This window comes from Setaria italica, chromosome I, assembly GCF_000263155.2.
Source record: "Setaria italica strain Yugu1 chromosome I, Setaria_italica_v2.0, whole genome shotgun sequence".
Classification (NCBI taxonomy): Eukaryota; Viridiplantae; Streptophyta; class Magnoliopsida; order Poales; family Poaceae; genus Setaria; species Setaria italica.
Genome location: NC_028450.1, coordinates 35,598,907 through 35,624,901, shown reverse-complemented (window position 1 = coordinate 35,624,901; position 25,995 = coordinate 35,598,907). Strand labels below are relative to the sequence as shown.

Sequence of the window (25,995 nt, the reverse complement as noted above, 5' to 3'; positions counted from 1 at the left end):
TTGGAGAGTTAATTGTGCCACTGCTTCTTCAATCTCTTTAGGTTCTCCATGGTTTTCATCAAAATAAGCCCTAAAACCTGCAGGTAAGAAAAAAAACCATATTTATTGGAGCCGATGGCTTACCTTCATTGGCTTTCTATTTGATGCGCCAAACTTGATTTCTGTCGGATTTCTGTTTGATGCAATTCAGTCTGTTCTCTTTCATATCTCTTCTCTTCATATTGGCGCAAGTATTCTTCTTCCTCTTTCTGATGTCGATACTCTTTTTCTTGTTGGCACTTGTATTTACTCAGTAGCATCTGAGTCGTGACACGTGGACGATTACTAGCACTAGACTTGGATGTCTCGCCTTGTTCATATCGGCTTTAGCACGATGCTTCCCGGCCTATTTAAACTCATCGGCTGAGAGCTGCACCTTGGGATCCACGGCTCCAAACTCCTTTTCTCTAGCCAATGTCAATACTTTGGCCCTATTTGTATCCGCTTATTTCCCGCTTATCGGTGGAAATAAGCCATAAGCCTACCCAAACACTTTGGTTATTTCTTGCTTACCCACCAAGCCGCTTAGCCCATAATCCAAAATAGAACTACCGCTCCGATTCTCCTGTACGCGGCCTCTGGGACGCTTCTCCCGCAAGCAGACCAATTTTTTCCCGATACCCCTCACCCCACCGACACCTGCCGTCCGTTCCCCATGCCCGTCCGCCGCCGACCCTGTCCGCCGCTGGCTCCAGCCACCTCCATCCGGCTTCGGCCGCCACCCTCCACCGGTTCCCTGCCCAGATCCAGCCCGGCTCCTCCCTGTTGAGCAGATCCTGTCCACCTGCCTGCTGCTGTTCTTGTAGGAGTTCCCATCCGCCTGCTGTTGTTCCTGCTCGCAGGCATTGGCCATCAGATCCCTTCCGCCTGCTGTTGCTACTGCCCGTAGGTGCTGGCCCGCAGATTCCATCCGCCACCCTGTTGTTGTTCCTGCAGATCCCGTCTGTCCCCTGTGTGCTGGACCTGTGTGATGACCCCCTGCTGTTTTCCCGCAGGTGCTGGCTCCCCTCAGGTGCTGCTGTTGAGAAGAAGGTGCTGCTGTTGAGACGGATTGCACAAGAGCAAGAGCAAGGTAAAATTGGTATGAATTTTTTGATGGATTGTGCAAATGGCAGATTGTGAATTGCATAGTAGTACTTCTTGATTAATGACGCTCTCAGTTTATGGTCAGTAAACAAGATTCTAGATTTATATTTAATTGTACAGTACTATAATCAAATTTTAGATGGAAAAGTCATCAAAGATTGTGGCAAAATGGGATTCATTTGCCGTGAAAGCTTTCAATGACATTTGTGTGGAAGAAGTACTTATTTTCAATTGGCCGCAACAATGTTTGAATGTGGTGGGATATGCAAATCTTGTCAGAAAGTTTTATGAGCGTACCAAGATGCCATAAAATGAGACTCAAATGAAGAACAGGTGGGATATATTGAAAAAAATGTTTACCCAATGGAAGGTTTTGAACTTGAGAGCAACCGAATTGGGAAGAGATCCTGTTACTAGTTGTATTGTGGCTGATAATGAATGGTGGGAATAACAAAATGCGGTGAGCCCACTAACACTCCCGATTAGAGATAGTTCACATACACATTGTTTGTTTTGAACAGAAGGTCTAATGGCATACTGTTTTGGTGATATTTTACAGGCTATGCAAGGTTGTATCCGGTTCAGAACAGCCCCGCTTGAGTATAAGGATTAGATGTGAATCATGTTTGAATCTGTCATTGTTACAAATGAGAATTCATATGTTCCATGTGGTGATGGCAATGTTGATGTTGATGAACATGATGTTGCTGATGCCGGGGGTGACATTGATAAGGAGGCACTAAGGCCCCAACAAGTTCTAAGTGGAGGGCTGCAAAAAGGCCAGCTCCTAGTTCCCCTAAAGGAAAGAAGAAGAAGATTTTTAGAGACCAATGCATGAAGCATTTGGTCGATGCATGAGTTGAAAGTTCAAAGTAGTAAATATTTAGCCACTTAACAAGTTGTTGATCACGTTAGAGATGAGATTGGAAGTATGTTGGATCAAGTCATCAAGGATGAGGCTGAGGAGGGGAGTGATGAACACTTCTATGCCACATAACTTCTTTAAAAAAAGGAGAACCGTGATGTGTTCATTACATTGAAGACATCAAATGGAAGGTTGAATTGGCTGAGGAGGGCTTGGGAGATAAGGAAGAAGCACTAGGGTCTTGCATTAGTGTGCCATTTCTCTTTTGTTTCTTTTATGTTCCTAAGTATGCTGTGTGAGACTATGTACCTTTTATCAGTTGTGTTGTACCAATAAAAATTCATCTAATTATCTGGTTAGTACTTTTTGACAGGCTTGCATTTTTTTATGAGTACCTCTAGTGAATGTGAAGGCAACAATGACTCTGTTCATAGCATGGATATCGATGAATTTGATGATACTGATGATGATTACACAGTGGCAATGCTTGATCTGGACTACATGGCATCATCTAGTATGAACAAGAAGAAGATTACTACTACGATACCAAGGATGACTGGAATACAGTGGGTTGAGTTGCAACTATAAGATTAAGTGGAGTGCTTTAACATGTTCAGAATGAGGAGGTCAGTTTTCTTAAGCCTTCATGACACCTGGGTACAAGATTATGGATTGAGATCAAGTAGATAATTTTGTAGCAAGGAAGCATTAGGAATGTTTCTATGGGCTTGTGGTGCACCTCAATCTTTTAGGCAATGCAAGAATAATTTTCGTTGCTCATTAGAAACTGTCAGTAGGAAATTTGAAGAGGTTCTTGAATCTATCATGAGATTAGCTGTTGACATTGTGAGACCTAAGGACCCAAAATTTTCTATTGTTCATCGTAAATTACAAGAAGCAAGGTTCTGGCCTCATTTCAAAGATTGCATAGGAGCAATAGATGGTACCCATATACCTGTAACTGTGCCATTAGCTGATCAACCAAAATACATTGGCCGGCATGGGTATCCTTCACAAAATATCATGGCGGTATGTGACTTTGATATGCGGTTCACATTTATTGTCACTGGTTGGCCTGGTTCTATCCATGACTCATGTATTATTGGACATGCTCACATACAAGGAACAATTTTTACATCCTCCCGATGGTAAGAACGAGTTATATTGCAATTTATTTTCCAGAGAATATTTGCTCATTGTGATATAATATATAAATATAACATGCGTGCAAGTACTATCTTGTTGACTCTAGATATCCTAATAGAAAATGATTTCTTGCACCCTACAAGGGACAGAGGTATCATGTTTCTGAATGGCAGCATGGTCAGCATCCGGTGGGATTGAAAGAAGTGTTTAATCATGCACATTCATCCCTTAGAAATTTGATTGAGCGATCATTTGGAGTTCTAAGGATGAAGTGGCGCATTCTCTTAAATTTGCCCAGTTATCCGGTTAAGAAGCAGTCCAAAATTATAGTTGCTTGTATGGCCCTTCACAATTTCATCAGAGATAGTGCCGTACATGACGTGCATTTTGATTAGGATTTTGAGAAAGATGATGCTAATCCAACCCAGCCTAGCACAGATGGTGGTGCTGCTGCTTTAGGAGATGATATGGATTTGGGTGCATTGCGTGATGCTATTGCTGTCGCTATGATTTCGTGATTCGTTGTTGTACCCATGACGGATGTTTTCATACTAGACCGATCTATCATATCAATTTCATATTATTGTAATGCAATTTTTATTTAACAAACCCAAAGACATTAGAATTATTGTCTTTTCCTCATATTCACAACAAAAATGAGCTATTATTAGCCTTAGGGGCATTAAGGTCAATTTACCAGCCAGGACAGACAATCGATACAAAATAATCAGGATTGCCAAACACCCTGCTTATTCAGACAGCGGATTCTTAAACCTGCTTACCAGATAAGCGAGTTTCAGAAAAGTGGATACAAGCAGGCCTTTAGCTTTTCCTTTCACCAAGCTGATCTCCACCATGTTTGTGCCCGTCGGAAAAGGGTGCCGTCTATCTTCATCGGCCTTTTGACTCCTTCGAACTTGATTCCACCTTATTCAATAGCCGATTGGATCTGCTGATAAAAAACTTTGCAATCATTAGTATTGCTTTAAACTCTTCAACCGATGGGATCGTATGATTTGGGGATAACTGGATCTGTCCCTGTTGCAACAACTAACCAAAGATCTTATTAGCTTTTGAAATATCAAAACTATATGTTTCCAGCGAATTTTTCACCCAAGGACAGGAAACTGGCTTTTTATTTCTGATCCATTCAGCCAATCCCCCACTTCTAACTCCTCATCAGAATCTGAAGAATACGATCGAACATTAGCAACCCTCCTTTGATATCTATCTTTACGCATTTCTTGGAATCGGCTTTCACGAGCCGATATCTTCTGCACCAAATGCCCGAGACTTTCAAATTCTTGAGAAGAAAACTTTTCTTTAATCACTGTTAAGTTTTGATTAGCAAATAAACACATGTGATTACTACTTCGACAGGTACTACGTGTCAAGACCAAACAAAAATACAAATTGTATGTTTGACAATTAATCTGCCACAAGTGCATGTTTAAATCGAAGTACATATGGGAACCCTGTGGTTTGGGTTTAAAAAATGTGACACTTACACGTGGGACCCTCGGTCCATGAACCAAGCTTTTGTAGCTCCTGCAATTCTGTACAGCACCGTTCTTATCCAGGAAAAAAATTGCATGGGAACGGCCCCCATAACCATCGCTGTGCGGCCCCATCTCGATTTGCGCCGCGTGTGCTGTCCAGCGATCCTGGAACGGAAGCGCGCGTGGGAACGGCCTGGCTCCGCCTCGACTCTCAGCTCGGCTGCCAGCTGCACGCTCGCTCGTTCCGCAAGCGGCTCGCTCCGCAGATGGAAGCTCGCATCTTGCTCGGCTCGCTCCGCCACGCCTTATCCATTCGTCCGCCGCCGGAAACCATCCTCGGAAAAAAAATCGCCACTGCATCCGCGCCCACATCCTCGCCCCTTGCTCCCTCGTACTCGACGTTGACGGGCAGGTGTCCGACGTTCTCGCGCGCAGCATCGGCTTGCAGGCGCTCGATGGCCTCCTCTCCAGCGAGGTCGCTGAGGATGCCCCCTGCCGTTGCGGCGTCGTCGACCTCCATGCCCTATAGGTTGCCGACGATGCCATCCGCCGAGGCCTGCTCGCCGTGGAGATTCCCGCGGACGCCCTCCGCCGGCCTCTACTTGCAGGTCAAGACCGGGAGCGGCAGGAGCTCATGGGGCTTGCCGCCTGGGCACGGCGTGGCGCCCGTCGCAGTGGTCCTCGCCAGCCCATGAGCATCGCATGACGAAGGCACGCAGCGGCGCTCCGGTGAGCCTCGGTTGATGGAAACAGCTGATGCGCACAGGTTGATGGAAACTAGCACCCACATTGGCAAGATACTGTGAGATTAACTGGCTTATTTGTGTCCTCTATTTTGACAGAAATCATATCTTCCAGATGCCGGTTCGAGCAGTACTGGTTCCCGCAGGGTTATGATGCTATTATCTGTTATTGTGATTTCTGAATGTGCATGTTAACTTCCTCCAAGCTTTTGATGCTATATGGGGCTAATTGTGATTTCTGAATGCAGGGGGTAAATTCCTTTTGGTTGTACTCCATACGCTGTTCAATTATCTCATTGTCTATTTTGCTACTGAATAGAGCACACTAATGTTATTAGTAGTTTTAGGGTGCTGTAACAGCATAACTGCATAAGTGTGCAACTGTCTGCTTTGGGTTCTTCTTTTTCAGTTAGCTAAGTGATTTTGATACGTGCAATTGTCTGGTTTGGATTCTCTACTTTCACATAAATCATCATCCACCAATACTGGTCTAAAAGTATCTTTTACTGCACTATATCATGCTACATTTGTGTGAATGTGATTTCTGATTGGCCCTTGTAATTGCATAGCTAAATTCACTTCCTGACACTGAAAAGAGAAGCACAGTTGTGATAATATTATCACCATATTATGTCACTGCAACTGCGAAGCTGATATGCAATTGGTATTTGTTTCATTGCCTGACATGTAATGAGCAGTCTCGTATTATCAGAGGAGGGAATCACATCACCTGGCCTTCTCTCCCAGGAAAAAATTAAGAAGGTTTAACTTCTTTGTTGGTATTCACTATTCTGGTCTTTAAACTGGTCTTTAAACGTTGTTCACATCCTACTGTAATCATTCAGGTTTTAATTTTCTCATGCAGATGGAAGCTGAAGTTGTCAAGAAAAGGAGGACAGAATTAGAAGAGATCTGCCAAAATGCACACATAGAACCTGATGTCAGCACGGCTCTGAACAAACTGATGCTCTGATCGAGAGCTCCTGGACTAAGTCTGCAGTGATATTGTCCTCGATGAGATCGAGCTCACCACCTAGTTGGAAGTCAAGTTCTTGGAGCAGTCTGGAGTGTGAATGTTTGATGTTGTAGTTTGTACTTTGTAGTAATCACATATGTACAGAGATGATCAATGTATCATCTTTTCTTGACATGATCAATGTATCATTTTTTCTTTTGATATGAAATTATATATGGATGTTTCAAATTCTGGAATGTGATGGTATAAAAAAAGAAGAAAAATGACAACAGAACAGAGTGTAATATGGTAAAAAAAGAAGCAAATTATGTGATCTCATAAATGGCTGGTTCTTCTAAAACAGCTTAGATGAACAATAAGCATCAGTAAAAATAAATTTATGCTGTAACACAACAAGGTTACATATTTTCTTTATTTGTCGATCCATCAAAATCCAATTTTCTAGCAGGCAGCTGCATTGTGGCAGCTTGATCAACCCCAAGTAAGAGACTTGTGTATCCTCCTCTAATATATGGAACGCTCGTGACAGAAGAATTCCCGTGCATATTGAAGTGTGGTATTGTACTGTTAGCATCAACGCTACCATCATTTAGATCCTATCATAGAATATGAAAATGTTCATAAAAATCTCATATTCATAAAAATAGTATGTAAGCAAATAAATATGAAAAATAAATGCAGTCGAAGCCAAAAGTCTTACAATAAATTTATCTGGGCCAGCACCTTCATAACTATTTTCCGCTACATTATTTGACTCTTCTCCTACAGTCAAACACATATAGTTAATAATACAAGTATAGAATAAAACAATAATGCTAGAATTGGTACAATCAATACCTTTATTTTTAGCAGTTTTCTTCTTCTTGCCTGTATTCTTTTCAAGGGAGATGGTCCCTCGTTTACTCTTTGCACCTTTTACCACCTCAGGAACTCTAAACGATATTGTACCTTTAAATGTATCTGTTGCGAAGTTAGCTGAAACAAGAGGAGCCTCCTTCGATTGTTCTTCCATCTTGCTTAGATAATTATCTGCATCCAAATCCAACTTATCCATAGCTTCCTCCAAAAGATCAAGAAGTTCTTTTGACTTTGAACACTTCAATGCAATAGATGTTGCCTTCCGTGAGATACGTGCGGTATGGGTTTTTAAACTTTCCTCCTCAGATCCTTGTTTCTTAATATAAAATCCTCTCTTTGCATATTTTGCCCATCTGTGCTGGATATATTGCGAAGGCAAAATGAAAACATCGTTGACATTGAAGACTTTGAAGGCATGCTTGCACAATATACCTATCAGATATGAATGCCATGTTTCATCAATTTGTATTAGATGTTGTATTATTGCAATTTCAAATTTGAATATATATACGTACCTATGGATTCGTACTTCCTGCAAGCACATGTAATGGTACTGTCTGCTTTGTTGAATATGACAGTTGCTCCATAATCAGAATGCATATGTGTAACCGTATATGTCAGAATTGACCCTTCGGCTTGCAACAACTTACAAGAGAATGAAAATTGTTTGTTAAATTCTTCCTCAAACTCTTTATACATCCTCCTTGTATATGACTCAGCTGCGGTCTTCAACAGAGGAATATGAGTAACTGGGCTCTTTCGACGTGAATTAAAATCTTCATCCAACTCATTATTACGAAGACTACTGGAAACCTTCTCACATTCTTCAAGAAGTTCCGAAAGACCCAGTTTTCTACGAAATCTTTTCTTAAATACATTATTCATACCTTCGCTCCTTTGGGTCGAGTTCATATCAGCTGTAAATGAGTCACGATACACAGCAGCCCACTTTGCCCTCAAATCATATAGGTTTGCCATCCATTTGTTGTCCTCAAGGTTATAGTCACGCAACAATTCATCCCACTTCTTTTTGAAGTAAAACTCCGATCTGTCTTCATAGACACATCTCTTAAAATCAGGTAGAAACTTGTCAGGATGCTTTTGAATTACATGGCCGAGATGTTTAGCAGCATTAAGGTAAATATGCCACAAACAAAGGCGATAACTTGTGTTTGGAAATACATAAGCAATTGCTCCTGCCATGGCCGCGTCTTGATCAGTGAAGATTGTGCTAGGATGTTTGCCTGACATTGCTGTTAGAAAGGTTTCAAATAGCCAAACAAATGATGGTATAGTCTCATCAAACAACAATGCAGCCCCAAAAATGATAGTCTGCTTGTGATGGTTGGTTCCGAGGAATAGAGCAAAAGGCATTTCAAACTTATTGGTCTGAAATGTTGTGTCAAATGACACAGCATCACCAAAGCATGCGTAATCCATGATAGATTGGCCATCTGCCCAAAAGAAATTAGCTATCCGACCATCTTTCTTGTCTATTTGCATGGCATAAAAAAAAGTTGGATCCTCTATCTGCTTACGCTTCAAGTATTCCAGTAGTGTTTCTGCGTCATTGGATTCTAAGTACTTCTTGCGCTCACGGCCAATCTCATTGTTGCAATCCATCCGTGAGAATGGCACTTTGTCGGCTCCTCCATAAAACTCCTTCATAAACTCAAAAACCTGGGCTGGCTTCATCCCGGATTGCCTCATCTGCCCAATTAGCTTCCTGTCCGCTTCTTGAACACTTCGTTGGGACCTCAGCTTGTCCCTTTTATTTGGACTAGCAAGGTAATGGTTGTGATCAAGTATAACCTTTTGCACCGTCCAAATCCCCTCTTTACTGACACTAAACTGAACACGAGCATCGCAATCCGTTCTTGTAGTGTGCCTTGATGACTCAGTTTCTCGATGACCTTCGTTACTGCAAACCAAATACTTTTGACGTAGAGTCCCATCACCTCGTCGCTTTGTATGGCTCTTTCTAATACTAAACCCAATCTTACCAGCATAGGTGTTGTACATCTCATAAGCTTTATCCTCTGATTCGAAAGCCATTCCAACTTTAGGAACGATCATAGGTTGCACAACTTCATCAGCCATCTGTTGTACATTAAGTCAGAATTAATGTGACTTACCTTTACGATACGAAATAAATTACGCTCTCAGTTAAATAAATTATTTGTAATTTAGTTACCTTATCTTGTGCTTCATCTGCTATTTCTTCAGGTATCATGCAACAAACTCTGATGTTATTGTCGGAGTAATTCTGTGCAATCTAGCATATATATGGTCACAAATCAGTGGAGCTAGAGGTCATGTAACACGGTCAAACACACGTGAAAACTCATGATGACCAAAGAATGTGAAAAAAATATGTACCTGCGTTGGCTGCATTCCGTTGTGTGCTAGGGCAGGCACAGACGACACCATAAGCGACGAGTCGAGAACGTTGTCCTTCTCCTGGCTTCCTACCGCCATTGCAGTTGCGATATGTGAGGAGGCTTCTCCTGTCGTGGAATGCAGACTGCTATCCTCCTGGCCTCCTTCTCCCATGACGACTGCTACGGCTGGGATGCTCGTCGAAGATTTTTATGGCGGCTGTCCTCGTGTGCCACGATCAGGATCGCACAAGGACGTCTTCTCCTGATCGAGGCTACGGCGTCGGAAAACGGTGGCAGCGTCGGCGGCACACAAGGGGTGCGGTGGCAGACAACGAACGGATCCTCACGCGGAGGTTTTGACGAGAGGCGGCGCGGTTCTCATCTAGCGGAGGTTTTAACGCGAGCGGACGAACGGTTTCTGCTAGATGCCCTGGTTTCTGTTTTGACGATGAGCCGAGCGAGCGAGCTAGCGACGGATCGATCGAGCGAGCCGAGCGAGCCAGCGGCCAGGCGTTCCCACGCGACAGAGCCGAGCGCGCGCTTCCGTTCGTGCGCTGGACACCCACGCGGCAGAAATCAGGAGGGGGGCCGCACGGGAGTGCTTTGGGGACCGTCCGCACCTAATTTTTTTCCTCTTATCCATCCACCCACCGTTTGTAGGCTCCCAGGTCCGATCCCCATCATCATCGTTGACCTCGATATAGAGTTCTCGACGTCGATTTGTGTATTTCTGGTGCTTTCCTTGCTTGATTTCTCCTTCCTTTTGGTTTCTTCCTTTTTCCTTTTTGATTACAGTCTGCGAAATCGATTTCAACTGCTAGATCCATCGTCCGTGATTGAAGTTAATCGATCGATTTCGGGGGTGTTTGGATACGAGGTGCTAAACTTTAACAGTGTCGTATCGGATGTTCGGATGCTAATTAGGAGAACTAAACATGAGATAATTATAAAATTAATTGCAGAACCCTGTGCTAATTCGCGAGACGAATCTATTAAGTCTAATTAATCTACCATTAGTAAATGGTTACTGCACACCACATTGTCAAATGGTAGATTAATTAGGCTTAATAGATTCGTCTCGCGAATTACACTCCAACTGTGCAATTAGTTTTGTAATTAGTCTATATTTAATATTTCTAATTAGTATCAAACATCCGATGTGATGGGTGTTAAACTTTAACAGGTTGGAACCAAACAGACCCTTCATCAACTGCTACTAGATCCATCGTCGGACGCCTCCCAATCTCCCATGAGTCGGTCACCCCGTCGATCTCCCTCTCCGAGTCCGATGTCAGTACGTCCCGATTGGCGGATTGGTATTTTTAGATTATAAATTCCAAACTAGAAGAGGAAGCGATCCAAGCAAGCAGGAGGCGCCGGACGATGGCAACGACGATGGAGAATCTAGAGCAGATCCACCAAACCCTCGGAGACATTGACGCCCGCGTCCCTGACGCACTCCGCGTCGCGTTGGGGCTCGGCTACCGAGCGTCTCCCACGCCAGCTCCCGGCGAGGACGACGAGGTCGCCGACTTCGCCGCCTCCCTGTTGCAGCCGCCGGCGACGGACGACGGTGCCGGTGACCGCGGCCCCACGGAACACGACGCCGCGGCGCCGAGGATTGACTGGGCGTCATGCTACGTGCCGTTGCACGACCACGACGCGCACTTCGGGAACACCAAGGCCGGCGTCCTCGGCGTGGCGGACGGCGTCGGCGCGTACGCGGAGTCCGGCGTGGACGCTGGCGCCTTCTCCCGCGGTCTCATGACGAGCGCCTCCGCGGAGGTTGCGGCGCTGGAGCCCGGCGCGCACGTCTGCCCCCGCGCGCTGCTGGAGCGGGCCTACGACGAGACGGCCGCGTCCGGTGCGCCGGGGGCGTCGACGGCGGTGATCCTGTCGCTCGCAGGCAACGCTCTGGAGTGGGCGTACATCGGCGACAGTGCCTTCGCTGTGCTTCGGGGCAGCAAGATCGTGTTCCTGTCGACGCCGCAGCGGCACCTGTCCCGCACCTCGCTAAAGAAGCTTCGCTTCTCCTCCACTGCCGCCCGGCGGAAACAGCGTCTCTTCTCCTCCTCCGACCCGCCGTTTCAGCTCAGCGCGGCAGGCGAACACAGCGACAGCGTCTTGGATGCCAAGGCAGGGCAGCTCGCGGTGAGGGCTGGGGACGTCGTGGTGGTCGGGACGGACGGGCTTTTCGACAACATTCTCGAGGAGCAGCTGGAGCTCGCCGTGCAGATGGGCACCAGGTTGGGCTTCTCGCCCAAGAACATGGCGGACATCATCGCCGGCGTCGCTTACGAGAGGTCAAATCAAACAAGCTCAAAGCGATTGCGCAAAGGGAAGCCGGACGACATTACCGTTCTAATAGCATTCATTGTCCAATCCGATTTGTGATGTGGTAATGCTCAGTGCTGGCCAGCTTGGGGACCTGGGGTTGATTATCAGAGTTGAGCATGGGTATTATCCCATCCGGCCATATAGTATTTAAATCTACGGGCTTGTTAGCGTCCGGACGTCTGGCGGAGCAACTTCCGTCGGACGCATGCATCACCATCCGTTTTAAATCTGACGGCTATAGTAGTACCATAATAAATACCACTAATTATCCGATATTCCGTTGCAACATCAAACAAAATAGCTGCAACATTGAAAATCTATGGTTGCAACATGAAAAAGATGCGAAAAAATAGCTCAATGTAAACATAATATTCGTGAGGAAAAATTCCCACTGCAACATTGAACACATGTTTCATGCAACATTTCCAAAAAATCATCATATGTTGAGTTGGGGTTGAGCTCGTACGGGAAGAAATATTGCAACATGAAAAATTGACAGATGAAACAACAAAAGCCAACTATTGCAACATCGAAACATCTCAGAAAATCAATTGTGCAACATCAGACGATACGTTCATCCGCAACACCCGTGCGCATCTACAGCGCTTGCAACATCCAAGAATCCCTACTGCAACATCGTGAGATACCTATTGCAACATGGCCGCCGACCGATCCTTCCCCGCTCGGATCTTGCCGGGGTCGGGGAGAGGGCCACCGGATCCGAGGGTGTTGGGCGCTCCCGGTTGGTTGAGGACGTCGGAGTGGGGGGAAGGGCGCCGCCAGGATGGGGGATGAGGTTCCCGGAGTGGAGGAGCGTGCCGCCGCCGGGGTGGACGAGGAGGACGCTGTGGTGGGAGAGCGCGTCACCGTCGGGGTGGGGGACGAGGCCACCGGGGTGCGGGACAAACCTGCCGGGGTTGGGGAGCGTGCCGCCGTCGGGATGGATGAGGAATACGTCGGGATGGAAGGTTGAAGAAGAAAAGAGATGGGGAAGAAAAAAACGGTAGAAACAGATAAGGAATGGAGAGGTGGGGAGCGTCCAAACGTCCGACGCCCTGACCATAACGTTTACCTTAAATCTAATATTATCCGAGCATTTTAGGTGGCTCCAACACCTGCACTTTTGTGCTCTTTGTTTTATGATTTTTTTATTAAAAGGAAGGATGAATCCTAATTCTGAATCAAATGTTTCAACCACCACACTTTGGTGTTACTAATTTATGTATGGATTTGGAACTGGAGACCTGTCTCTATTTATAATTTATATCTATGTATATTGCGTAGCGTCTCGTTTGAGGTCATCGCTTTTACCCACTCTCCAGCGACGAGCGGTTCGCGCACTGGCGAATTCGACCACGAAGAAAAGCATACACTACAATCTCGTAGAGAGGATCCTGGTGCTGGGCACAACCACCATGGAATGCAGGCGAGTCCTACTATGTGGCAGACATGCCGGATCATGGCGGACTGTGCCTCGCGTCTTCAGCAAGGAGCAATGCTTGCAGCTCTGGTTCTGCAACAGCATAGGTGAATGGGGCTCATGAAAAATATCTCTTTGCCGCCATAGACGTGGACAAAAATTCATAGTCCCGTGAAACGCACGGGCATATATCTAGTGAAAGAAAAATTCCAGTTTAGCCTGAAATAAGCATTTGTGTTAAGTGTTAACTATGAAACTTTGGTGACTGAGTGAGTGATCAGGAAGGCAAAACACTAGTCAAGCAAAGAGCACAATGGCTAACAAATTAGGCAAACAAACACAGGCGTCGCATGAAGTCCCATCACTCAGTTGCTACAAGGGCCTCCATTGGCCCAACAGTTGGTATATTGGACTAGACAGAAAAGGGTAATCTTATACTACATTAGTTTGCAAATCACAATCATTTTCTACTGCTGCCATGGCAGCGTCGGGAGTCGAAACTACCATCAGGAAACCCTATGACCTAATCAATGGCAACTGTTTCAGCCAGCAATCATCGGCAGTTAACATAACCAAATCATATTTGCTTAGAGGCCTAAGTTCAGACCAAGATGTAATTGCTTTGCTGTTACTATCCTTGGCTACTTTCAGGGAGACTGCTGCTGCTGCTCTTCGGGGGCTCTTCCTCTTGCCCTTGCGGCTTCTGCCACATATACGTCATTGGGTGACCCTGCTGGCCACCATACATCATACCTGCTGTGCTGGCACATAGTAATATGGATAAGAACTATGATCAGCTGGGGCCCCATAGCAGCCGGCAGGCCAACTCTTGGAAGCCCGAGTCCCTCTTCTTTCATTTCATCCCTCGGAATTATGTCCACCAGGAAGTCATATATATCAGTCCTGGTGATGGCAGCTGCAATGTCGTACTTCTGCAAGGTCCGTCGCTTGTTCTCCTCTGTGTGCATCCATGACCTCAATGTCAGCTCTAATATGAATACCTTGCATGCCTTCGCAAAGACAACGGGCACTTCTGCAGAGATCATCCGCACATCCTTATCAGCCTTCATTATCTTCTTTATCCTTGCAAGTGGCAAGGTGTGGTTCTTGAAGTCAGTTGTTTGCTCGATCTCATCCATCTGGGTAGTCCAGAACTCTCTGAGCTGCTGTTGATGCTGTTGCTGAAGTTATTGGTGAAATTGCTGAGCCTGCTGGTAGACCATCTGGTGCTGAGCACTGAGTTAAGCTGGATTGGGGAATGGTGCTGCTGGCTGTGAGCCAGGAGGAACAGCAGGAGCTCCAGGTACCATTGTGAGTGGTGCATAGGCAGCAGCAGCAGGATAAGGTTGTGACCCAACACCCATCACTGGCTGAGGCTGTGAGGATGGTTCCAGCTTATTTGTCCAAAATCAATGATTGTCCTGACCCTTGGAAAACAATTGCAAATTTGATCAGATGTTTCTTCCCATCCAGATCAACCAGAAAGATTACAAAATTACAGGTCATAACACTTGTAAAAGTGCAAAAGACATATTGCAGGTTATAACATTGTTAAAATTCTCAGATCTATGTAGATGGATGGGATTGGGAATGCCTTTTGTGTAAGAAGAAAATCACAGGCCTTTATCTTATATATTCTTGTAGCTTGAATAATCTGACTGAAGTTACAAAAGATGCTTGCTTGTAAAATTTCATCTTAAGCACAAATTCATCTTAGAGCAACTGCAGTTGTGCTATAGCTCATTGGCATAACATTTATCTTGATGGTTGATTCCAATATCACAAACACAGAAACTTCCATTAAACATGGAACAAACATATGATTACTTTGAACAAGTGAAATCACAAGGGGCATATCCTCAAAGAACACACAGCAACTGGTATACAGTAAAGTAGACAAGATTTTTTTTTAAAAAAAATCACAACATCTGTTAACCTTGCCCCTGATTCCCTATAATGCATGACAGGGAGGCAAAATTACCTTTCATGCTCCCAGTTTCAATAATTTAAAAGTAGGTATTTGCACCACCAGTCAGTCCCTGCCAGTATTGGTCAAACAGGTTACGGATATTGCAAATAGCTTTGATGATGGAAAAAACAATTTAGTTCGATGGTTCACTTTCTGTTAGCTCTGTTAGAGCATCTCTAATAGTTTCTAAAAAATCACTTGGTAAATTAATGAGTTTTCACCCCAACCACTTTTGTACTTTCCTTCTCTTGTTATAGAATATATTTTCATAATAAATTTATTTGGAGACATAAATGCTAATACTACTTACTATAAACTTGGTCAAACTTGAGCTAGTTTGACCGGCACGGTTTCCATAATTGCATTATTTTGTGGATGGAGGGAGTACATTATACGTACTGATTTAGGGACACAGATAGGCATGTTTTGAGGCCAATAAGCAAAATCAAAGTTTAGTGTACAATGCATTAAACAAGAACTGCTTGTAAGCCTCTAAACGGTAAAAGTAGAAGCACAAGAACTGCTTATAAGGAATAAATACTCATCTGAGATACCACAAACAAGAGATAAATGAAACTCAAAATGTCTAACTGTAATCAAACTCAAAAGTGTCTATCTGTAATCTAAATATCTAAATAGTGCAAAAATTGAAGGGCGGGCCTGGTGCAAGCGGTAGAGTCTTACCGCCTGTGACCGGAAGGTCCCGGGTTCGAGTCGCGGTCTCCTCGCATTGCACAGGCGAGGGTAAGGCTTGCCACTGACACCCTTCCCCAGACCTCGCACAGAGCGGGAGCTCTCTGCACTGGGTACGCCATTTTAGTGCAAAAATGCCATCTGCAAAGCAGAGAGATAATTATGAGGTCAGAAGGATGTTTTCTGTTCAGAGATGTACACCTGCTTCTCTGCATTTAGATTTGGACCTCCTGCTTGAAGTTTCGGCTAGATTAATGGTGCCTGATCTATTTTCCACTCTGCACTTCAGCTACCCATGTACTCACCTCACGATAATTAGGAATCTAGCTCTCTATTATATTTAGCCAGCAGACCAAAACCATTCTTGCTAACATAGAATTTGTACAAACGCAAACTAAAGTTGAACGAATATTTAGCAAAGCAAACCTGTCCGATTACTCTTTTTTGGCATTAGTGACCACCAAGCCTGGCGAGCAGGGATTCACCCCATCAACCTGTCTGCTATGACGAGGTAGAGTGGAGCGCCGCTTGTGGATGGTGGGCTTGGGCAGCAGCTTGTGGACTGACTTGGTGAACTTCTCCAAAAACTGCTTCCGACATTCAGTTACACACGTATCACGGAATTACATCTCTGCTTCCTGTAAATAATATTCAGTTACACATATATCATGGAATTCCATGTCTGCTTCCTGTAAATAAATGCATTGCAATGAAGCTGGAACTTGAGATGTAAAAAATGCAAGCACAGTACTTTTTTTTTCAAAAAAAAGAAAGAAAAGAAACTTCTGATAAGATGCCTCCAACCAGTTTTCCTGAAAACAACTATCGACTTCTGATTTGCAAATAGAAAGGTTATGCATCGTACTACATTCCTCGTACTTACCAACCTAGAAAGTTCATTATCAAGATAATCTGATAGAGAAAGATCTAGAGATTCATCTGAATAAATGATAATTAATCATCCTTATCTGCAAAGTAAATTATGGATAAAAAGAATATGTCAACACGAAGATGAGAACCCATAAGTAGGGCATTCAGGTTCAGAAGTGGGGCCTAACTGCTAAGGGCAACTCCAACCAAGGTCCTATCCGAGCCCTCATCTCATTTTGAGGGTCCAAAATGCAAAAAATCGTTCTCCAACCGGTCTCCTATCCGGCCCCCAACGGATGAGGGTGCCTCATTCCTCGCTCCTCACCACCCACATCTGAGGGCCTCCGATCTGAAGCCTCACCTGCCGGAGAGGAGCAACGGTCGTCTTCCCGCGCCGCCCCGGAGTTCTCCGAGCCGGTATGTCCCCATCCCTCTCTTCTCGTTGTGGTGTCGCCCATGGCCGCCACTGCTCCCGTGTAGCACGTGCTTTCGCCGATCCCCTTCTATTGCGGTTGTGCCCTCCTGTGGAGTCCTGTCGGACGACCGGAGCAGCCCCTGCTCAGCCTGTGGAGCTCGCCCCCCTGCTCGCATGGCCTGGTGGAGCTCACCACTTGCTTTTGCGCCTGCCAAATCCACCTCCTGCTCGCCCCCTGCTTCGCGGCCTGCTGGAGGTCGCTAATAGGATCTAAATGGCTAGAGGGGGGTGAATAGCCTATAAAAATCACTACAAAGCACTAGAGCAAGATTGATTAGTGATTAAATCACACAAGCCCTAGAGGGGGCAGCGACTATGCAACTATTGCTCTAGCTCTATTTCACCACATGCAAGCCCCTACACATCTTCTAGTTGTTATGATCTCTAGATTGAATCACACAAGCACACACTAGCAACTACACTACATCAAACACTAGGTTCACAATCTCATGAACAAGTCATATGTTTATCACTAGATCAATCAAACATAGAAGCAATAGTGGTACCATATGAACTCTAAAATTATTTGGTTTTCAAAGAATGACCTAGATTGTCCCTAAATATGTCTATATGCACCTACACATACTACTGAGGATGTATGCATATGTTAAGCGATTTTACCTTTGCTTTGTTGGAGGACAAGCATGTTATATATGTGGGGTGCATCAATTCATATTGGAGAAGTCAAGGATGTTCGATCCATTTCTAAGCTTGCAAAATTTTGCTTCATCAAGCGGCTTGGTGAATATGTCTGCAAGTTGATTTTTGGTGCCCACTCTCAATTGTGATATCCACTTTTGCTTGATGATCTCTAATGAAGTGATGACGGATATCAATGTGCTTTGTTCTTGAATGTTGAACCGGGTTGGTGGCAATCTTCACGGCACTCTCATTGTCACATGGTAATGGCACTTGCTTGATCTTGATCCCATAATCTTGCAAATGTGCTTTCATCCATAGAAATTGTGCACAACAACTACCGGCCGAGATGTATTCCACTTCGGAAGTTGATAGTGCAACACTATTTTGTTTCTTTGATGACCAAGAAACAAGTGATCTCCCTAGGAGTTGACAAGTGCCCGATGTACTCTTTCTATCCACCTTGCAACCCGCATAGTCGGAGTCCGAATATGCAATCAACTCAAAGTTTGACCCCTTGGGATGCCATAGACCAACATTGGATATATGCTTCAAGTACCTCAATATTCTTTTTATTGCTTTCAAATGACTTTCTCTTGGTGAGGCTTGAAATCTTGCACACATGCATACACTAAACATTACATCCGGCCTTAATGTAGTCACATAGTAGGCTTCCAACATAGACCGATATAGCTTTTGATCTATCACATCACCACTTGTATCAAGATGCAAATGACCATTAGTGCCCATAGGTGTGTGAATTGGTTTTGCTTCATCTATCCCAAACTTCTTCAAAATGTCCTTGATGTACTTCCCTTGACTCACAAATGTGTCATTCTTTATTTGCTTGATTTGAAGTCCAAGGAAGTAGCTTAGCTCTCCAATCATTGACATTTCAAACTCATTAGCCATCATATTTCCAAACTCCTCACAAAGCTCTTGATTTGTTGATCCAAAGATAATGTCATCAACATATATTTGGCACACAAACAAATCCTTACCAATCCTTTTGGTGAAAAGGGTTGTATCTACTTTGCCCATCTTGAACCCCTTTGAGAGTAGGAAGTCCTTCAATCTCTCATACCATACTCTAGGTGCTTGCTTCAAACCATACACAACCTTCTTGAGCTTGTACGCATGGTTGGGTTTCTTGCAATCTTCAAAACCAGACGGTTGTTTAACATAAACTAGCTCATTGATATAGCCATTGAGAAATACACTCTTCACATCCATTTGATAGAGTTTGATGTTGTGGGCACAAGCATATGCCAATAAGATCCTTATTGCTTCCGATCTTGCAACCGGGGCATATGTTTCACCAAAGTCAAGACCTACTTGAGTGTAATCTTATGCTACCAATCTTGCTTTGTTTCTTACTATTATGCCATCTTGATCTTGCTTGTTTTTAAACACCCATTTAGTACCAATCACATTGTAATTCTTGGGTCTTTCCACTAGTTTCCAAACTTGACGGCGGGTGAAGTTTTTGAGTTCTTCATGCATTGCATTCACCCAATCTACATCCATAAGTGCTTCTTCTATTTTGGTTGGTTCCTTGGATGACACAGATGAATAGTGTTCACAAAATGATGCTAACCTTGATCTTGTTTGAACATCACTCCTCAAATAACCAACAATTTGGTCCAATGGATGATCTCTTGCAATTTGAACCAGTTGGGCAACTTGAACTTGATTGCTTGAGCTTGTTTAATCACTTGGTTGTGCCACTTGGGATGAACTAGCCACATGTTGATCTTGTTGGACTTGAACTTGATCATGAGAGCCACTTGTGCTAGGTGATTATTCGCTTGCACACTTATTGGAGGGATCACTTGATCTTTGTCATCTTCAATTTCAATCACTTCTCTTGGTCTCACATCACCAATTGCCATGTTCTTCATTGCATTGCTCAATTGGATGCCTCTCACATCATCTAGATTTTCTTCTTGATCTTGAGAGCCATTGGTTTCATCAAATTCAACATCATGTACTTCTTCCACAATACCATGTGTCTTGTTGTAGACTCTATAAGCTTTGCTAGGTGTGGAGTATCCAAGTTGATGAAGCATTTGCAATATGTAGCATAGACCCTTCATTACATTTCTTCTCAAATTTGCTCAATGTTGTGTCTTTCTTCAATATGTAGCATTTGCAACCAAAGACTCTAAAAATAAGCAATGTTGGGCTTTTCTTCCGATGAGCAACTCATATGGTGTCTTCTTCAAGAGCCAGTGACAATAGAGCCTATTGCTTGAATAACATGCCGTGTTGATAGCTTCCGCCCAAAAGGCATTACTTACATTATACTCACCAAGCATAAATCTCCCAACCAATTCCGATAGGGTTGGACGCCTCCAGGACGCGCCACATGGAGTCGACCGTTTAAACTCGACCGTTGGCACCCAACGTCTCTTTCACGCGCGACGAGTCACCAGGGTCCGACGACCATCGGACCATCTTGTCCCGTGGTCCGACGCCACACAGAGAGCTCCTGAGAGCGCCAAAACCGTTGGACTGTGGTCCGGTCCAATGCCCTACAGCCGCGTGCGCCCTCACTGCACGCCAACCATCGGACGCATGAACAGTGCGCCCGTGCGGTCCGATGGCGCGTTTTTACTGGGTCTGACGCCCGCGTTCACTTGTGCTTGCTCTCAGCCACTAGGGTAGCAGTCGTACCGTGCCCCTATTGGTCCGACGCCTACACTGCCAGGGTCCGACGCCCTAGGACAGCACCCTTTCTTTTTTTTTCTTTCAACCCTTGCTCAAACGTGCTAGCTCCAAGTTGTACTATCACTTGTGTACGCGAGTTAGCATTTTCCAAAGCATTTTTCAATGGTTTGTTAGCTCACTAGGTCCTAATGCACATGCATGGAATTATTTTACCTAGTGGCACTTTGATAACCGCATTAGCCTTGAGATTTTCCCTCTTTATAGTACGGCTATCTATCCTAAACCCGGTCACGCACTCTATTGCGTCTTGACCGGCAAAACAAAATGGCATTAGGTTATACCTTTGCCTTGAGCCAATTCATTTTGTTTTTCCCTTTCTTCTTTTCAAAATTGAGCACTTGATCATCTCACTTGGCCATCACCACCTCCACCATGGTTGCCATCTCTTGCTCAACTTGGATGTGGACTTAACCTACTCAATCACAACACTAGAGTACAAGTTTAATCCACTAGTTGTCTCAATTACCAAAACCAAACATGGAGCTTTCAGTCACGACCTGCTGCGCAGCCCGCCGGAGCCACCTCCCGCTCACCCCCTGCCATGCGGCCTGATGGACCTCGTACCTGCTGCTCGCTCCTTGCTGCATGGCCAGTTGCAGCTCGCCCCTTGCTGTGCTAGAGGTCTTTCATTTTTCAGATTTATTTAACAGCTGAAGAACTGTTCTGAACATTATGTGATTATGAGATGGTCAAAATTTCCAGCAGAACTACTATGAAGATTATGAGATTTTTTAGAACTATTGAGTATTATCTGCTGGTTTTAGAAAGATTAAGGTCTTATTACTTAGTTGTTGAAGTTGATTTATGTGTGTTCTTAGAACTACTCAAGTCGATTCATATATGCAGGAACAAAAAAATGCAGAGTTGGGTTGATTTGGTCTCGGGCAATGGGGACACCAATGATCTATTTTTTGATTACTTTCAAGCTGAAACACATGTTGAACAAGTTGCTGAACAATCTACTCCTCCTTTTAAGCAAGTAAGAAGAGGACTAGAAATTTCACTGTCCAGGAAGACAATATGTTGGTGTTGGCATGGCTACAAATTAGATTGGATCCAGTTCAAGGCACTGATCAAACTCGTAGTACCTATTGGCAGTGAATTCCAATAATACCAATTTGAAATAACTCGGTGTAGATACAAAATGCTGGACTTGGTAGTTAGAAGTTATGTATAAAATGTATAAAATATAGGTGAGAAATATAGGGAGGCTGAAATGAGGGTTCGGTTGGAGTGCAGAGAGAAATGAGGGCTTGAATCTGGATGGGGGACTCTCATTTGTGGGAGTAGGGGGGCAAATTTTGAGGGGTTAGTTGGAGTTGCCCTAAAGACAAGGAATGAAGGTGATAGAGGATGAACTAGCTCTCGTATTCATTGATAGATAGCAAAACCAGATTACAGGGATATATAGCGGAGCTAAACTAACAGAAGAGGTAGAGGGAAGTACACATGTGACAGCCAGGGGAGATTCCCAGGCAACGGCCGTCTAGCAATGAATAGGGGAAGTAAACAGGTGACAGACAGCTTGGGGGAGAACCCAGGCATCAGCCGACTAACAATGAAGGAAGTTAACATGCTAACCACCCCCCCACCCCCCCACCCCCGGCAGTCGAATCAGCAGGTTCGCTGATGTGAAGACTGGAGCAAAAATCTTGAAACACAGAGGTGGGAAGCCCTTTGGTGAAGATGTCAGCAAATTGGGACGTCGTAGGTACATAAAGAACATGAACATCACCAATGGCGACCCGTTCGTGAACGAAGTGGAGATCAATCTGGACATGCTTTGTGCGTTGATGTTAAACGGGATTGGTGGACAAATAGACTGCACTAACGTTGTCACAGTAGACTAGTGTGCTCCGAGGCAGCTGAGAATGCAGTTCCTGTAGAAGTTGGCGGAGCCAGCAGGTTTCAGCAACTCCTTTTGCCACAGCCCGGTATTCCGCTTCAGCGCTTGAACGGGAGACTGTGTTTTGGCATTTGGAAGACCAAGAAATCAGATTTGCACCAAGAAACACAGCATAGCCCAAAGTAGAGTAGCGAGTGTCAGGACACCCAGCCCAGTCGGCATCAGTATAGACCACTAGTTCTGAAGTAGTGGAGGGCTGAAGGTGGAGACCATGACTGACAGTTCCTTAAAGATACCGGAGAATCCTCTTAACAGCAGCCAAGTGAGGTTCTCAAGGATCATGCATGTGAAGGCACACTTGTTGAACAGCATAAGCAATATCTGGCCGGGTAAAAGTAAGATACTGGAGGGCTCCAGTAAGACTGCGATAGTGTGTAGGATCAGTGACAGGGGTACCATCATTAGCAGAAACTTTGGCGTGAGTATCAACTGGTGTGCTACACGGCTTGCAATCAGTCATGCCAGCATGTTTGAGTTGTCCATGGTGTACTGCTGCTGTGATAAGAAGAGACCACCTTAGTGCTGCTTCACTGAAATTCCCAGAAAGTGATGCAAAGGACCAAGGTCTTTCATGGAGAATTCTTGTTGCAAGGCAGTGATTGTGCAGCGAAGAAGAGAGGCATTGGAGGCCGTCACAACAATGTCATCAACATAGAGCAGCAAATAAACAATCTCATTGCCTCGGTGGTAGATGAACAAAGAAGTGTCAGACTTGACTTCAACAAACCCGAGAGACAAGAGGTAGGTGGCAAACCGACTGTACCAAGCGCGAAGAGCCTGCTTCAGACCGTACAGAGATTTGTTGAGGCGGCAACATGGTCAGGAAGTGCAGTGTTAGCAAATCCAGTGGGTTGGCAACAATAAACAGTCTCGGAGAGGGTGCCATGGAGGAAAGCATTTTTCACATCTAGTTGATGAATAGGCCACTACTATGAGAGAGCCAAAGAGAGTACTGTGCAGACTGTTGATGGTTTTACCACAGGACTAAAAGTCTCATCATAGTCAACACCTGGACATTGGGTAAAGCCGTGAAGAACCCAATGAGCCTAGTACCGATCAAAGGAGCTGTCAGCATTGAACTTCTGGCGAAAAATCAACTTGCCAGTTACCACATTCGCACCAGACGGTCGGGGAACAATATCCCACGTGTTGTTGGACAGAACAGCAGCATACTCCTCTTCCATTGCAGTTCGCTAGTTGGGATTAGCAAGAGCACTCCGATATGTCTTCGGAATGGGAGAGATGGCTGCCGCATGATAGACAGCTGGCTGACGGAAGCCAAGTTTCCCTCTTGTGGTCATGGAGTGATGGTTCACCACTTGAGGAATTGGAACAGCGCCCTAGGGCAGTGTAGCAGGAGCAGCACTGACCAAGGGACCATGTGACAGGCCTGAATTTGCAGCACCCGGAGCAACCTGTGATAGCTCAAAATCTGCAGCAGCTGAAGTACCCTGTGACAGCCCAGAATTTGCAGCAGCTTGAACAGACGGACGTGCCGGAGAGCTGACAGGAACACGGGCTGGGTGATGCTGGGTGTAGACATGAGTGATGGTGCGCACAGGGGGCGCCGGTGGAGCTGGAGGAGCGGGAGGGGCGCCATGATGCTCCAACAAGGGAGCCAAGGCCGCGCGTGGCGCGGGAGAGGGCTGGCAAGGGCTGTCCAGGGCCAGGGGCACAGCCAGCAGTGGTGGAATAGGAGTCCCAGCAGCAGGTGACGTGACGCCAAGCGGACCAGGAGGGGTGATTCCACCAGGAGTACCTGAAAGGGAGGAGCCAGGAGGCCAGGAAGGCTCACTGGAGGCTCAAACTCAACCAAAAAATCAAAATCGTTAGTGGTGGGAGGAGACGATGTCGTGGCAAAGGAAAAACTTTGTCTCATCAAAGGTGACATGACGAGGGATGATGATGCGGTTTGAGAGGTCAAGACATCAAAATCCCTTATGATTGGAAGAGTATCCCAGGAAAATACAAAGAGTGGAACGAGGGGAAAGTTTGTGAGGGGCAGTGGCGGACATGTTAGGATAACAAGCACAGCCAAAGACCCGAAGATGAGAGTAGGAGGGATGAGAGCCGAACAGGGCGAAGTGAGGAGTGGCAAACTCCAGAGTTTTGGTGGACAGCTTGAGGGAGAACCCAGGCATCAGTCGACTATCAATTAAGAAGGAAGTAAACATGCTAACACAAGGGGGGGGGGGGGGGGGGGGGGAAGTTGTTTGTGGAATGAGGTCGTCCATCATCATCTCAATTGTCATTTTTTTGTTTGGTTTATGAAATGAAATGAGTTGATCCATCCTCACAAGCCAAAAAATAGTACTAGTATTAGTATAAGGAATGAAATCATTCCACTAAATTTGAGAGATAGACTCATGATGCATCATCTTATCAAGAATTGGTTGATTCCCCAAACCAAATACTCCATAAGAGTTGCAAGATATAGTCTGGGAAAAAAGGAAAAAAAATGCAAGTAGCATCTTTAGTTATTTTCCAGTATCGCTATCATCCACACATCATCAATCAAGGACTAGTGAGACGGTGAGACCACATCTCCAATTCAGGAAACAATTTCCATTGCAAAAGAGTAGCTCACTGAGAGCTTAGTTTGAAGTAATTGACAGGGCTCTGTAGCAAAACAATTTTCTGCGGATACTCATTGCTACTTAAAGATTCAATGTCTAGAGAAATTAAACAGTTACTAATCACAACATACTAGATCAATGCCTAAAGCAATTACACAAGCATAAGAGCCAGAACAAGAACAATGGACTCATCTTCCTCATGTGTTTCAGCACTTAGTCCATGGCAGGCATTACCAGGAAGCAGGAACCAATGGATCCAACAAAAACACGGCACAAGAAAAAGAAGAGGCGTCAAACCTGTCCTGAGGAGAAGCGCGCACATGCGGCTGGCCGAGGATGCAGCTTGCACAGGTTTGGGTCTAGCACGGCAGCAAGAATCCTCATCTCACGGCCGGCAAGAACAACAACAGCCGCCGTCTGACTCCAGCCCTAGCAAGGAAAAAAGATGAGGAGGGGAAGAGGGAAGGAAGGAGGCGGAGTAAGAAATGGAGGAGGCATACCTGCTGCTGTCATTGGAGGATGGCGCGAGGGAGCGGCGGTGACGGCAGCATCTCAGCAGAGACTGCCGTCTCAGCTGCTGAGACAACACTGAGGTCGCTAAGCGCAGGAATAATTCCCAACGTGGGGTGGCGTGGCGTGAGATCCACGCGGTTTGACGGGGTTTTGTGAAATGCGATTTTAACGCACCAGGCGCAGATCATCCCAGCGTGGGTTTGCTCCCCCAGGCAACAGGGTTTCGGCCCCAAACCCGACCAATCCACGTCTATCCAAACAAGGCCCTAACAGT

General features: G+C 45.2%; 2 protein-coding genes, 1 long non-coding RNA gene and 1 pseudogene across 6 annotated transcripts; 2 read left to right on the top strand and 2 right to left on the bottom strand.

The window, feature by feature from the left end:
• The first annotated feature begins 582 nt into the window (after positions 1–582).
• LOC101775867 lies at positions 583–3,044 on the top strand. Its single transcript, XR_001163251.2, has 3 exons — positions 583–928; positions 1,035–1,585; positions 1,685–3,044. It is a non-coding gene; the product is annotated as an uncharacterized LOC101775867 (long non-coding RNA).
• Positions 3,045–10,988: 7,944 nt separating this feature from the next.
• Positions 10,989–12,034, top strand: LOC101775047 (putative protein phosphatase 2C 23). The gene has a single exon (XM_004955109.2). It carries the CDS (start codon positions 10,989–10,991, stop codon positions 11,985–11,987), a length of 999 nt encoding a protein of 332 aa, XP_004955166.1. The 3' UTR covers positions 11,988–12,034.
• A 1,641-nt stretch (positions 12,035–13,675) lies between these two features.
• On the bottom strand, positions 13,676–15,325 carry LOC111255689 (annotated as a pseudogene).
• LOC101773699 (uncharacterized mitochondrial protein AtMg00810-like) lies at positions 13,676–25,918 on the bottom strand. Of its 4 annotated transcripts, XM_022826486.1 has the most exons (8): positions 25,709–25,918; positions 25,506–25,637; positions 21,224–21,336; positions 17,244–21,138; positions 16,439–16,650; positions 16,004–16,153; positions 15,332–15,389; positions 13,676–14,777 (listed from the first exon to the last, which is right to left on the bottom strand). In XM_022826486.1, exon 4 carries the CDS (start codon positions 19,227–19,229, stop codon positions 18,087–18,089), a length of 1,143 nt encoding a protein of 380 aa, XP_022682221.1. In that variant the 5' UTR covers positions 19,230–21,138; positions 21,224–21,336; positions 25,506–25,637; positions 25,709–25,918; the 3' UTR covers positions 13,676–14,777; positions 15,332–15,389; positions 16,004–16,153; positions 16,439–16,650; positions 17,244–18,086. The 4 variants fall into 4 exon arrangements, with proteins under 4 accessions (XP_022682221.1, XP_022682218.1, XP_022682225.1 ...); XM_022826483.1 differs by having other exon boundaries at positions 17,244–21,336; XM_022826490.1 differs by lacking the exons at positions 25,506–25,637; positions 25,709–25,918 and having other exon boundaries at positions 21,224–24,832.
• Between the last annotated feature and the right edge of the window lie 77 nt (positions 25,919–25,995).